This window comes from Nothobranchius furzeri, chromosome 9 (genome assembly GCF_043380555.1).
Source record: "Nothobranchius furzeri strain GRZ-AD chromosome 9, NfurGRZ-RIMD1, whole genome shotgun sequence".
Taxonomy (NCBI): domain Eukaryota; kingdom Metazoa; phylum Chordata; class Actinopteri; order Cyprinodontiformes; family Nothobranchiidae; genus Nothobranchius; species Nothobranchius furzeri.
Window position 1 is genome coordinate 23,133,194 of NC_091749.1, and position 13,420 is coordinate 23,146,613.

At 42.7% G+C, this 13,420-nt stretch overlaps 1 protein-coding gene and 1 long non-coding RNA gene across 6 annotated transcripts in view; both read left to right on the forward strand.

Moving 5' to 3' along the window:
* The window catches only part of ano1a (anoctamin 1, calcium activated chloride channel a), a 287,143-nt gene that overhangs the window by 45,623 nt on the left and 228,100 nt on the right, over positions 1-13,420 (forward strand). For all 5 annotated transcript variants that reach the window (XM_070554713.1, XM_070554715.1, XM_070554711.1 and 2 more), the window contains exon 2: positions 3,484-3,632. In XM_070554713.1, coding sequence (XP_070410814.1) covers positions 3,540-3,632 — 93 coding nt within the window. In that variant the 5' untranslated portion in view covers positions 3,484-3,539. The remainder of the gene's footprint in view (positions 1-3,483; positions 3,633-13,420) is intronic.
* On the forward strand, positions 11,758-12,901 carry LOC129154782 (uncharacterized). The gene is made up of 3 exons (XR_011521562.1): positions 11,758-11,866; positions 12,567-12,627; positions 12,716-12,901. It is a non-coding gene; the product is annotated as an uncharacterized lncRNA (long non-coding RNA).

Below are 13,420 nucleotides of genomic sequence, written 5' to 3' on the forward strand. Positions count from 1 at the left end.
CCCCTGGATCGCTTGGGTGCGTACACTCGGCACAAATTGCGTCGGATGGTTTTATAAATAATATCTAGTTTATTCAACCACATAGTCAAACTGATTTTACAACCCAGACTTTACAAGCTCTCTCTCTCTGATACTAAAGGTTTTGCTAAAGCGTCTAGCTCACATTCCATCCTGTACAACCATTGTTTCCTTCATAGTTTGTAATGTATAATCATTTAGTTTAGGAAAATAGAATTAAATTCATTTTTATAAACTATATTCTTGACTCTGTCTGAATTGATGTGAAGTGTGTGTTCCCTGAATAATCAAACAACCTAAAGGAATATTAAGTCAAATATTCAAAGATCAATCATGTTGATGTTTCATATTTATATGGAATATCACATCTTATTGATTACTTATCACAAGTGCAGCTAATCCTCATTGCTACATATGAGACAGAAGGGAACTGCTTTGGCTTTTAATGACCTCGTAATCTAAACCAAACTTGGAACAATGTCCCAAAGAGAAAATGCACAGCAGGGTTTCTGGAGAAAACATTGGATCCCTTTGATTAAGGCCCACATTTTCTGTGGCTTCATTTCAGTAAGCTTCTGCAACATTGCAGCCTTTATTTATGTTTTGCCAAGGTCCTTTGGAGTTGGATCGCTCTGCAGATTTATAGTTTTCCCTTAAATTAATTTTAACAAAAGAAGGATCACATCAGGAAATTCATAATACATGAAAATAAGTCATAAGAGAGACTTCAATAACAAAACCAGATAAAATGCCACAGGAATTGAAACGAACCACCCACTACTAATTACAAGTGTCAAACTCCGATGAATTTATGCTTTAAGGAACTAATCCCTCTGGTTTGAGCTAGAGTCCCAGGGAGTAATGGAAGCTTCCAATCCTGTGCTTGTGGATACATCTAAAGAGAGGAGACGTGAGCAATGATGCAGAAATGACCCCACAGCTTTCACATGTTGGGAGTTCTAATGCTGATCCTATCTAAAAGGTTATTACATGGAATTACAGAACATCCAAATGCAGAGAACATGTGAGCGGAGCTGGCCGGTTCATGGGTCATGAGGGGTCAGGAGGGTCGCAGGAAGATCAGACTAAAGTTGGCAGCCTAGAAACAGAATGTCTATGAATCTATCTTTAATATTTAATAAAGCAATATTGTTACTATAATTTTATTGTATGTGTTATAGCATTGCAGAATGTTCTACAACTACTCTTAATTTCCTTTTGATAAATAAAGTATGTCTTAATTTGAACATCTGTTCACGTGTGACAGTACTACTCCTGCTGGTTTCATGTAGGTTCTGTTGGGGTTATTAGGAGCGAACAATTCGTAAGCTTTAACTTACTTTTGGATTCTTCAATAAATTCTGTAAATATGGAACTATTTACTGATTTATTAATTAATTAAGATATTCTTAGATATCTTCGGGGCACCACCCTTTAATTAGAAAGGGAAATGAATCCAAAACTCTTATCAGTCTTTCTTGAAGTTCGTAGAATCCTCGGAGCAGAGACTTCTCTTCGACACAACAAAGCTACTGGACACAAAAATCTGAATTTTATAACATTTAATTAACAATTTGTCAAATGAATAAACAGTGGAATAGATGAATAATAACCGTGTGATATGATTGAAGATGGATGTGTTTGCATGTGATGGAGGATGTATGAATGGGGTCCTTTGTTCTCACAAAGGAGTAGTGTGTGTGTGTGTGTGTGTGTGTGTGTGTGTGTGTGTGTGCGTGTGTATGGATTCAAAATGGAGTCTTGAATACAAGATGGCTGACCCCTTTGTCTGGCTAAAGTGTGGGTGGCAACTTGCACTTTAACTTCCAAAGCACTTAGAATCAGTAGTAACTTAACCTTAAATCACTCAAAATATTTCAAAAGATCATGAAACAACACAAAAGATTAATCACAAATTAATATATTTTAGTTTCAGCCTGGCCATGACAGAAACCATTTTAAGATACCAAACAATGATCAATAAGCAGTTTATTCTTTCAAAATGACCCGACGGACGTGTTTGGGACGAAAGAGGAAAACACGAAGCTACTTTTTAAGCAATAGCGCGGTTTTATTGCTTATTCTGGACTATAGAGTTAACGGAAGAAGAAGGAGAGAGAGAAAGAGATGAGTTGCTGATCACCAGAAGAGCGAGGCGTCCCTCCCTCTTTGATTTGACGGTTCTCCGTGTTTCTCCGCAGCTTTCGGCGTCGTCCGTCGGTTTGATGCTTTCTCCGTTGTTTGGCGTTCACGAGTGTTTCTCCACGGGCTCCGCAGTTCTGTCCTCAAACATCAGCTGGAGGGGAGCAGAAACGAGCAGATCTGATGGGCTTGCAGTTTAGTTTCCAGCAGTTCCGTGGGCTCAACTTGGGCACTTAGAGCTTCCGCGTGCTCAAGGGAGTCGGAGCGTTGACAAGCGTGTCCTTACCGCCAGGTATCCTGGGCAAAAGAACGAGGTTTCTTTGTCTCTGCTGAAGATTTATGGTCTTAGTTTGCGGGAAAAGCTCCACGGCTTCCCGCACATGCGCAGAACGTGTTTCTGGTACTAGGCGGTGACGTCATCACAATGCTTCCGTGTGCAAAGCATCATGGGAAATGAAGTTTCTTGGCGCTGATGTGATTATTTGCTTTTCAGAGCAATTTAAGCACAGTCATTTTGGAGAAAATCACTGCATAGTAATTTCCTCATGAGGTCAGACCCTCAACAGTTCAAACTCAAAATGTTCTGTCCCACCTCTTATAGAACATGGGCCTCTGTAGAAGCACGCTTTTGGAGCCTAAGTCAAGACTTCTTACCATTCTTGAGCGGGCCTGCAGTGTGTTGGGAACAGCAAGGAGGCTGTGGCCTTCAACGAGCACCATTTTTATGATGGGTGTGATGCTCAGCATCGTGGTGCCCAGGCTCCAGGAGCACAACCCAGTAGAACAAGTCCTTCTGGTTTTGTGGTACAGCTCTGTTACCGTACCCTACCACTTTATTTGTTAAGCTCTTTTACCACAGCATTGCAGCTGACCAAAGAGCTGCACACTAAAAACAGGCTAAATAATTACTGTACATGGATAATACAGTTAAGAGTAACGGAATAAAAACCAAACAGGTAATTAAAACCATGAAACACACAAATGTAAAATTACAATCAAGATGGAAGGGAGAAAAACCTGTAGACGTAATACTAGAACTGGGTTTAGGAGTTAAAAGCCAAGGAGAAGAAGTGCGTTTTCAGACTAGATATGAAAGGCGATTGAAGGCACTTGCCAAACCTGGAGGGGCAGAGAGTTCCAGAGTTTCAGAGCACATACAGAGAAGGCCCTTTGACTCTGGGTCTTGTCTGATACAGTGAATGAATGAATGGATTTGTTGTTTAGGTAGTGACATTCCTTTCATGTTTGTCAACTCTAGTCTATATAACAAACAAATAATAACTATCAAACTGTTTATCCGAGTGTCTAATCCTTCTCCATCAGGTCCTCCACCCTCTGGTCAGCAGGCAGAAAGCCCACAGCAGGAGGAGGCCACCACGATGAAGAGGAGTGATAAGTACCTGCCAGTCCCTGCAGAGGAAAAGAAGCTGGATGAAGACTTCAGCTCCAAGCCAAGGATCAATGAGTCCATTGTAAGATGATTAATGTTCCCTCTGGTTGTGATGTGCAGTCTGGAGATTTCTAAATCTCATGAGAAGGTTCAGAGACTTAGAAACTCAGATCCAACGTTTAATTATTTGTGGTTTGATGTCTGGGTTGGGTCGTTATCTGCTCCGTTTCTTGTCCAGGCCAAAGACCTTATGAGGTGTTCTTGCAGGAGTTGCATACACGCACACGCACACACACACACACACACACACACACACACACACACACGCACGCACACGCACACGCACGCACACACACACACACACACACACACACACACACACACACACACACAGGCCCCTGCACAGTGGTGTGGGACCATAACACCAGCAGGACTGAAGACCTCAGACAGGTTCTGTAGTGGAGCAGGAGGCTCTTTATGGGCCATTCCCATCTGTACCTGGTCGGCCCGGCCCAGATAGCATAGCTTGCTTACATATCTTGGTGGCCTGCCTTTTTTCTGGGTGCAACGAGACTGTTTTTCAGCCCTCTTTCTGAGGTGGTCTGCTTCAGGCTGACCAGGACCAACACACCCACTGCTGAAAGCAAATTCACACCTTCCATTAGAGCAAGCCTCTGATTGGCGGGTAGAATCAGCCCGCATGGGCTTAAGGCATTCTCAATTCATTATCATGCTGATTACCTAGAAGCTGAAAATGTATCTGACTGCATTCCTTGCATACCTAAGCAAGGATGTGTGGAATCAACCGGGCCAGGCTGGAGCTATCCGGGCAGGGCCGACCAGGTACAGATGGGAATGGCCCATTAGTTTTAAAGAGCAAGTAGCACCTAAATTAACCTCTTTTTTTTGCTGATAACTTGTAAAGATTAGTGTCTAGTAGTGCTGTACACATGTATAGTCATTATTTTGGCAGTTTAGTGCATTTTGGTTAAATATAATATTTCAGCCCCAAACCGTAATCTTCAGGTTAGATTCAGCCACAGCTGATGGCTGTAGAGCTGCAGGGTGACATATCTGCCGTACTACGTGGCGGCACTGCATAGTCTCCTGCTGAGTCTAGCCACATCTCCACCTGACTCAACCACTCACCTAACACGTATGACATGTTTGCATTCGGAGTCGCTCGCCTCCTTAAGAAAAATGTCCCCTCCCCTTTTTTCTAATGAAGGGGGTGAACAGGAAGTCCTCCTTCCTGCAGTCAGTTTCTGTGTCTGCTCTTCTCCTGAATAGTGAGTCTGTTAACGACTCTTTTTTTCTGACTGAGAAACTCCGAGAGCACAGGCAGGAGGCTTGAAGGAGGTGCTGCTAGTCATTGCCCCAGTGCCGCTGTCTCAGTCCTCCGGGCAACGCCTTTATCCCAGGTATTTTTCTAACTGGAAGTCTGGTTGAAAAAAGTCTCCACCCATGCCTGACTCACACTAAAACCATGCACACAGAAGCATTTCATGTAATTACAAGATAACTCAATTAGTTCCATTTAGTAATGGGCGATTATGGCCTAACATTTGTACTGTGATAAACTTTGCTGTAACTATATATATATATATATATATATATATATATATATATATATATATATATATTAGTGGTGGGCATAGATTAATTTTTTTATCTAGATTAATCTCACTGTAATCTTGGAATTAATCTAGATTAATCTAGATTAAAATGGCTCATTCAAATTCTGCCAAAGGCATATTTGTGTGCTACCTAGATAGGGAATAAAAGCAGGTCTTTGAGAATAGAGGCATATTTCTTGTTTCAAAAATGCATCACAGACTGATAAAGCAGTTTTACTACGATAACTGATGATGAAAATAAATAATGATCAATAAGTATTTGTGTTTAATAGCTGTTTATTCAGTTCAACAAATTCTGCACTGAAGGTCTACAGAATAGGTCATGATTAACTATTTACAGTCAGTAGCATTTGGTGAATCAGTCCAAGCTCTATTTCTCCTTCTTCCACCATTCACTCAAGCAGACCAGCTTGTTCACATTGTCTGGTGACATACTAGATCTTCTCTTCTGCACAATATGGCCTGCTAAAGAAAAAAGTCTCACATGGGACAGTTGTGGCAGGAGTCCCCAAATATTTGCGGGCAATGTGGGCCATCTTATCATACACAGCAGTGTGTTCCGACCACCACTTCAGTGGACACTGATCTAAATTGGCACTGGGCTCTACCTTGTACCTCTCCACAGTGTTGTCTACTGGTGTCTCCTCATCTGAATCTGAGTCTGATCCCATTAGTAGAAGGGCTCTTTTCTTCTTGGGTGGCTAGGGTTCTCCTCCCTGAGTGGCTTCAGAGTAGATTCTTGTCCCTTCACCAACTCACGTAGCGTTACCCACACGGGCTCCCTCTCTGCTCTGGGCAAGCACTTGAGGTCCTTAAATCGTGGATCTAAGGCAGTCGCCACCTTTAATAAATAAAACATAATAATTATTATTGATGAAAATTTCACTTTCCAACCTCCATATTTGTTCATAACTCATTCATCTATTCATTTGACCAATCTACTAGATGGCTTTCATTTCCACTGCGCAGACCGCAAGAGCGATCTCTCTGGCAAAACCAAAAGGTGTAGGTGTCTGTTATACTAACAACAGTTGGTTTGGTGCTCTGATGTGACTGTAACCTCCCAGCACTCTTCTCCTGATTCAGAATGCCTACTCTTCAACTGTAACCCTTTGTACTCTCCCCGTGATTTCTCCTAATTTATTCTGGCCACGTCTACATCCTGCCGAGCGCAGACGTGCACGCAGCGCAGCGTGCACTTGTGGATAAAATTTTGTGTGTGGAGCAAAAACATTGTGATTCCAGCATTGTTCCATCACTCACCAGACTGTATTTCAATAACGACAAACCATGGCCAAACTCAGTCAGCTCAAGATGGAGAAGGAGATTGCATTTAAAAACAAAGACACAGAAAGCTACAAAAGAGGTGAAATACAGGTTCAGCAGGGAGGTGAAAATGCTAAATCAAGGTACTCCGAGAGGCTGAAAGAACAATTCTCAGCTAACGACTCAACTTTTGTGTGGAAAGGGCGCTTAGGCAAATCACTGCCAAGCCAAATAAACCCACTCAACAGAGGACCTATAGTCAACAGGCCAAACAAGTTCTAATCAGTGTCTGTAGAAATAGAGTTTGGCTGCCGCTATGATGGCCCAACAGCCAACCAGGACATCGCCCATCCACTGAAAGAAACTGTGCAGCTGTGCCCAGTCTTTACAGAGACTATGTATATATGTATTGGTAGCTTCTGCTTGTTAAGCAACAACAACAGAACAGTAAGTAAGTAAGTAAAAGTTTATTTATATAGCGCCTTTCACAGATATAAATCACAAAGCGCTGTACAACATGATAAAGATCAGGGCAAATACCTCTAACCAATAAAAACATCAGAAAAACAATAGAGCACAAGCAACAACATAAAGCTATGGTTTATGGGCTTCACCCTCCCATATTCCAGCCAAAATTGACAAAGCTCTTCAGATGAGAAGTGAAGCATCTTCAAAAAAAAAAACAAATAAGTTCACATACCTTCATTTGAACCCCTTTAGATCATAATGGTCAAATAATGGAAGAGGATGATATACCTTAAGCCATTCCAGGTTTATGTTCACCCTTCACTGGTTGAGGTCCTTGGTGAAGGCAGCCTTGAATTGCACACTATAGGCAGGATCATCATCTGATATCTTCATTGCGTGCTGGAGGTGGCACAGGGCAGGTAGAACCACAGAGCAGGATACGTAGTTTTCCCCACCAAGCAGCTCAGTGATGTACCCACACACACACACACACACACACACACACACACACACACACACACAGAGAGAGAGAGAGAGAGAGAGAGAGAGAGAGAGAGAGAGAGAGAGAGAGAGAGAGAGAGAGAGAGAGAGAGAGAGAGAGAGAGAGAGAGAGAGAGAGAGAGAGAGAGAGAGAGAGAGAGAGAGAGAGAGAGAGAGAGAGAGAGAGAGAGAGAGAGAGAGAGAGAGAGAGAGAGAGAGAGAGAGAGAGAGAGAGAGAGAGAGAGAGAGAGAGAAAATTAATGATCAATTCATTTGACTACGATTACACATTTTTTAAATTCTTAATCACATTACATTTAAGGGCAGGGGGTTCTTAGATACAAAAGTGACATTTCAAAGCACTTGTATGCCAATTCATGAACATGTTATCTTTGTAGACCATACCTGCATGGCTCCAGCATTTTCTCCAGCTTTGCCAGCTTCTCATATTCCGCATTTGTTGGGAGGGCAAGATTGTGCTTCTGCTGAGACAGCGTTGTGTGCAGTGCGTCTCTGTTTCGCCTCACGCGTTTGACCATCTCAAGGGTGGAATTCCACCGTGTTGGAACATCTTGCACAAGTTGTTCCTGTTCTTGTCCAAGGGAGGCTTGCTGGGCATTCAGCTCGTCTGAGTTTGCTGGACTGTGTTTGAAATGTCCGACCACTTTACAGCACTTGACCAGAAAGCCATCAAAACCCCTTTCCCGAAGTGACACTACTATAGCTCTCTGAATAACATGTGCAACGCAGGGCAAATGCTCGAATGGCAGTATCCTCCCTGCTTCCACCCTATTACGAGCGCTGTCTGTTCCAATAGTGCTGGTTTTGTCAGCTATCCCCCACTGATTAGCAACGTCAAGAAACTGCCTGGCACATGCGTCTGCAAATTGGCGCTCCTCTGTTTTCATCACACCTAATGGTCAAACAAAGATCAGAATAAGTTCACAAGCAGTAAACAACTAGCTATCATTAAGAAGCAAACATAATGTGGTGGTAATTCATGGTGTTGTGCTAATTAATAAGTAGGGTAATTAAATTATACAACAGTTAGTTCTAACCAAGTAATTTGATTGGACAAGAGACATTCCTTGAGTGCTGATATTGGAGTACAACAGCACTGGGACATTTTACAGACAATATCAGGCGTTCTAATGTTATGTTGTGTTATTTTTGTGTTGCCTGGCAACAGCTTTCCAGTTGGAACTATTTGTGTTGGCGGAGCTAAATAAATGATTGAATAAACTAACAAATTATAATCTTATGTCGCTTATTATTGTTAAATAAGACATTTTGCTCTTAGAACTGTTGTATAAAAGCAATATCACTCGAGAGGGAGTGTGTCAGACTGGCCAGCTGGAATACAAGGAGTTGAGCTTGTAGAAAGCGTGGTTTCACAGACGCGGAAGTGGTAGCATCGGTGAAACGCCGGCTCGCGGTTTGATAAAGGAATCCCCGAGCGTCAATGAAGTGACACGGAGATGCTGGGTTTTCCAGAGGTAAGTGAGAGCACTTGCTGTGAGCTGATAATTCGTAGGATGGATAAGTTGATTGGAAACTCTGTTCATGGATCTGAAGAAACGGTGAGCTGGGGAGGCGACTTCCATATATAGTCGCGGATAGTGACGTAGGTGTGACGTGGAGGGAATCCCCGCGAGGAGCATGCTGGGAGTTGTGGTCCGGGGTGGAGACCGGCTAGCTGGAAGAGGCTGGTTTGGGGACTTTGGCTCTGACAGAGTGCTGTTGTGCACTGGTGTGATTATTTACGTATTAATTATATGAATCACACAAATGCAAATATTCAGCACAACAGCACCCCCTCTCACATGATAATGGCTATTTATGAAATTTAAAATGACAGCCTACCTAAAGCAAAGGAGTGAAATTCCCAGCTGGCATCGATGAGGTGTGCAGTAACACAAAGATAGTTATCATTATTGACAGATGTCCAGTGGTCCCCAGTCAGTGCCACACAAGTTGCCTCCACCAACTTCTCATCTTTCGTGGCTTTCTCTGTTGCATGCTGGTCATGTATTCTCCTCACGATTGTTCGCCTCGCAGGTAGTTTGTAGGATGAGTCACCTGTGGCCGCCTGGAGAACAAGCTCGAGCCCATCATCTTCGACCACGCTGATGGGTCGGCAGCTCGCGGCAATCCACTGAGCAAGGAGATTAGTGAGCTTACTTGATAGAGCTGCACTGATGGGCTTGCCTCGGTTGCACTCAAACATAGTAGTTTGACGAAAACTCTTCCCCTGCGCAACACTTGGCCCAGCATCTTCCAACTTAGCTAAGGGATGCTTTGCGTTTAGGTGGTACTTGAGACAGGAAGAACTTCTACAGTAAACAAATTCCGCATTGCACAAGGTGCAAACAACTTTATTCTTGTCAAGGTTTCCATTGGGAAGCTTCTTAAAAATAAATTTTCCCTGGAGCAAACCCAGCAGCTTCATAGGTGCATCCATGTCGGCACGTCACGTTTGAAGATTCCTCTGGCATTAAAGATGTTCTCTTTCGCGCATATACATCCACGCCTTATATGTCGATGATCCGCGCCAACCAGGTATCCATCCGCGCAATGTGAAGAATAGATTAACGGCGTCTTTTTTTATCACGCGATAAGAGTCTAGCTTTGCCGCAGCACGTTAACGCCGATAACGGCCCACCCTAATAATATATATCCATCCATCCATTTTCTTCCGCTTATCCGTAGTCGGGTTGCAGGGACAGCAGCCTAAGTCAAGAGGCCCAGACTTCCCTCTCCCCAGCCACTTGAGCCAGCACTTGTGGGGGAATCCCAAGGCGTTCCCTGGTCAGGTGAGAAACATAAGGCGTGTTTCATCTACAAGAACTTCTGGGTAGATTTACAGGAACCTCCCCACATGCGCGTGTCTCCACCTGAGCGGGCCGTCCGAACGGCCGTTTTCAGGAATCTTCTGAGTACCTGCTCTGGAGTAGGTACTCAGAACGGCCCGGTGGAGTAGCTGAGCGGAACCTTTGGTTAACTCACGCTGATTGGTTGTAACTTAGTAGGAAATTACATCAGCAGCTGTCCAAAACAACCGGCAGCAGTAAAATTTGAAGAGTAGCTGGTGAAGCAGAATGAAAGCCAAAACAAAAACAAAAAAAGCACAGATCGCACTTAAAATTTAACTCCTGACACCGGAAATCTCGGTGGAATGTCCCCACAGCTGTTGGGGAAAATGGGGAAGCGGGTCTACTCTGAGCCCCTCCCAGATGACCGAGTTTTTCACCCTAACAATATATATATTGTGATATGTTCTTTTCAAACTCCCATACCAGATGAATTACAGCAGAACAGCTAATTCTGAAAAGTATAGCATGCCATTTAAATAAGAACAGGTCTTCTAAATTACAAAAAAGAAACACAAATATGTTCGGGAAACCACAGAATCTCTTCTCCTCTAGCATATCTGCTACTTACCACATGGTCAGATTTATGGTGGTTTTTTCCTCCTGAAGGAATGATTTTAAGCTTGCTAAACTTCCAGCCAGGGAGGAGCCTAAATTCATAAGGTGATGACGAGCAGGTTTGTGGAGTAAGGGCTCCCACTTATGACGTGACTAGGAAGGCTTGCTCAGAAAAGGAAATGTTCTCTCCCCTTTTTACACTTTCTAATTTGCAAATAGAGTAGATCACACATGGCTTTGGCATTTAGGTGTGCTACTTTTGATCACCCAAACTGTCTTTATTCAACAGCAACAAGGAAAATGTTGGTTTAGAGTCTTTATCTCCTTTAATGTTCAAAACTTGTTTAGATAAATACATAATGTCTCAAATAGTTTTTAAATTTGCGCAACAAGACAATTCTCTTATGAATAAATCTAAAATACAACTAAATGAGGTGAAAACGCTAAATTCTAAATTGTTTGGGTTTTTAAGTAAAAAAAATATAAAAACTGAAATAATATTGATACACTTTTCCAAACCGATTATTGAAGCCCTTAACGCAGAGAATGAGCTGATCAGAAAGGCCAGGTCCCTGATCGTCGTCTCCTGACGCGCTGGGGCGTCCCGATTCATCATATATTTGAGGCGTGGTCACCATAGACTGTACATACTGGACAAACGGATTCCATTGGCTTCAATAACACGTTTGTTGTCTATAATGGGAGGTGGCCACCACCGCCATTTTGACCGTGTCACAGGTTCCGTCCAGCCCAGACAATTCCATAAAAGGGAAGAGAGGAGGCGCTGAGGGTGTGGCTGTAAGGCTGGGCTCGAGTGACGACACCCAGGCGAACTAGCTACGAGCTAACCTGAAGCTAACATGGCTAACCCAAAGCTAAAGCGGAGGTGGGAGCCGAGCTAACGGATGTAGCCACCTAGCTTCAACCCAACCGGAGCTAACTGGAACACCCATCGACCTGAACCTCACACGGAGTTTAGGTGGAGGTTTTCTGCGCCTGTTCGTGAGAAGTACCTGTATTAAAAAAGTTTTAAATCGGTAAGTTTATAATTTATTTCCGTAATGAATACATTTTGCTTTGAGCAAGTTTTCAGTACAGTTTTTTTCGGCGCTATCACTCCTGAGTCGCACCAGCCATTAAATGTATCATGAAGAAGAGAAAATATATTTAAGTCGTATTTTGGGGGGACATTTTATTATCTTTCTTACAAAATCCGAGACCAAGCGTTTCACATTGCAACACAAGCACCGGTAACCATAACAGAATGAACAGCCAGCAGAGGAGAGGATGGCGGTGTTTCAAACCCTCCCGGCCGGCGTGTAGAGCTCATTCCTGGGCTGGAGCCGGCCCTCAGCACCCCGCCACAGGCTCTAACAGATGCTGGCGGTGTTTCATATATTTCCAAAACGTAATACTTGTTTGTATCTTGTACAGCCAACTAGCCTTTATTCTGGACTCAGTACAATTTACCAAAAGTAAAGAGACATTATACAGATGAAGTAAGCACAAGATAACTTACTGGAAGACACAGAGTTATCATCAGAACCAGAACAAGAGAGCCTGATAACAGTCATGTGAAAATAAGTTAAAAAGTATGTATGTATAATAGTAATAAAAATATATTAGAATTAGTGTAACTCACTGTGATCCAAACAAATCAGCCATAGCTGATTAGTAAATATGACATGAGGTCTGGGAGTTTTTAAGTTTCATTCTTTTATTACATTTTTTTCTTAGATCTATTAAAAGGTCACCATGGCAGCCTGTGTGTCAACGTCAGCTACACAAAGCAGCAAGTGTAAGTACCAAGTACTTGTCTTGACCACTTCATGAATGGTTTTGTACTTTAAACAGCTAGGCCAAACCTGTTATTTTTTCCTCCATAGCCATTTGGATCATTGGAGACAGCTGAGTGAGGTGTGGTGCCCAGAGAGCTGCAGAGACAACCTTGGCCTCCCTGACGTCTGTGTCTCTTGGTTTGGTTGGGGCGGACCATCGACATACATACATGTGCCGACACTTTGCGCCCTGTTTTATAAACTGTAGTGTTAAAAATAAATGTTTTTGCTCAATTACTGGAATTTCTTTGGTTGAGACAAAAGTGAGGAATAATCATTTACAAGTTATTTGTACAACAGGCCCATTTTAAATCCCAACAGTTTCTTAGCAGACAATAGAAATGTGTTCTTTACTAACTTTACTTGGTTTGAAAATCTTACTAAAATAAACTTGAGTGCCGTATTGCAAAACCCAATCATACTTGTTATGTAAACATTAGCTTTGTAGATATTTTTTACAGATATATATTTGTGTGCAACAAAAACCAAACTTAAATAATTTGTCATTCTTTATTGAAAAACAACAAATACAGGTATACAGAAGTGTGGGAAAATGATCATGTGAAAGTATTGCACTATAAATGAAGTGAGATGAGATGAAGGTGAGATGAAGGTGGACGCCAGCGGGCTGGACGCCGGACGAAGAAACCTGGAGACGGATCGCTCAGACAGGAAGGGAAGAGCTTCCTCTTACCTTGATGGAATTAAAGTTAGCAGTCGTCTGAACGCCCAACCGTACGGTCTGAGGTCAAA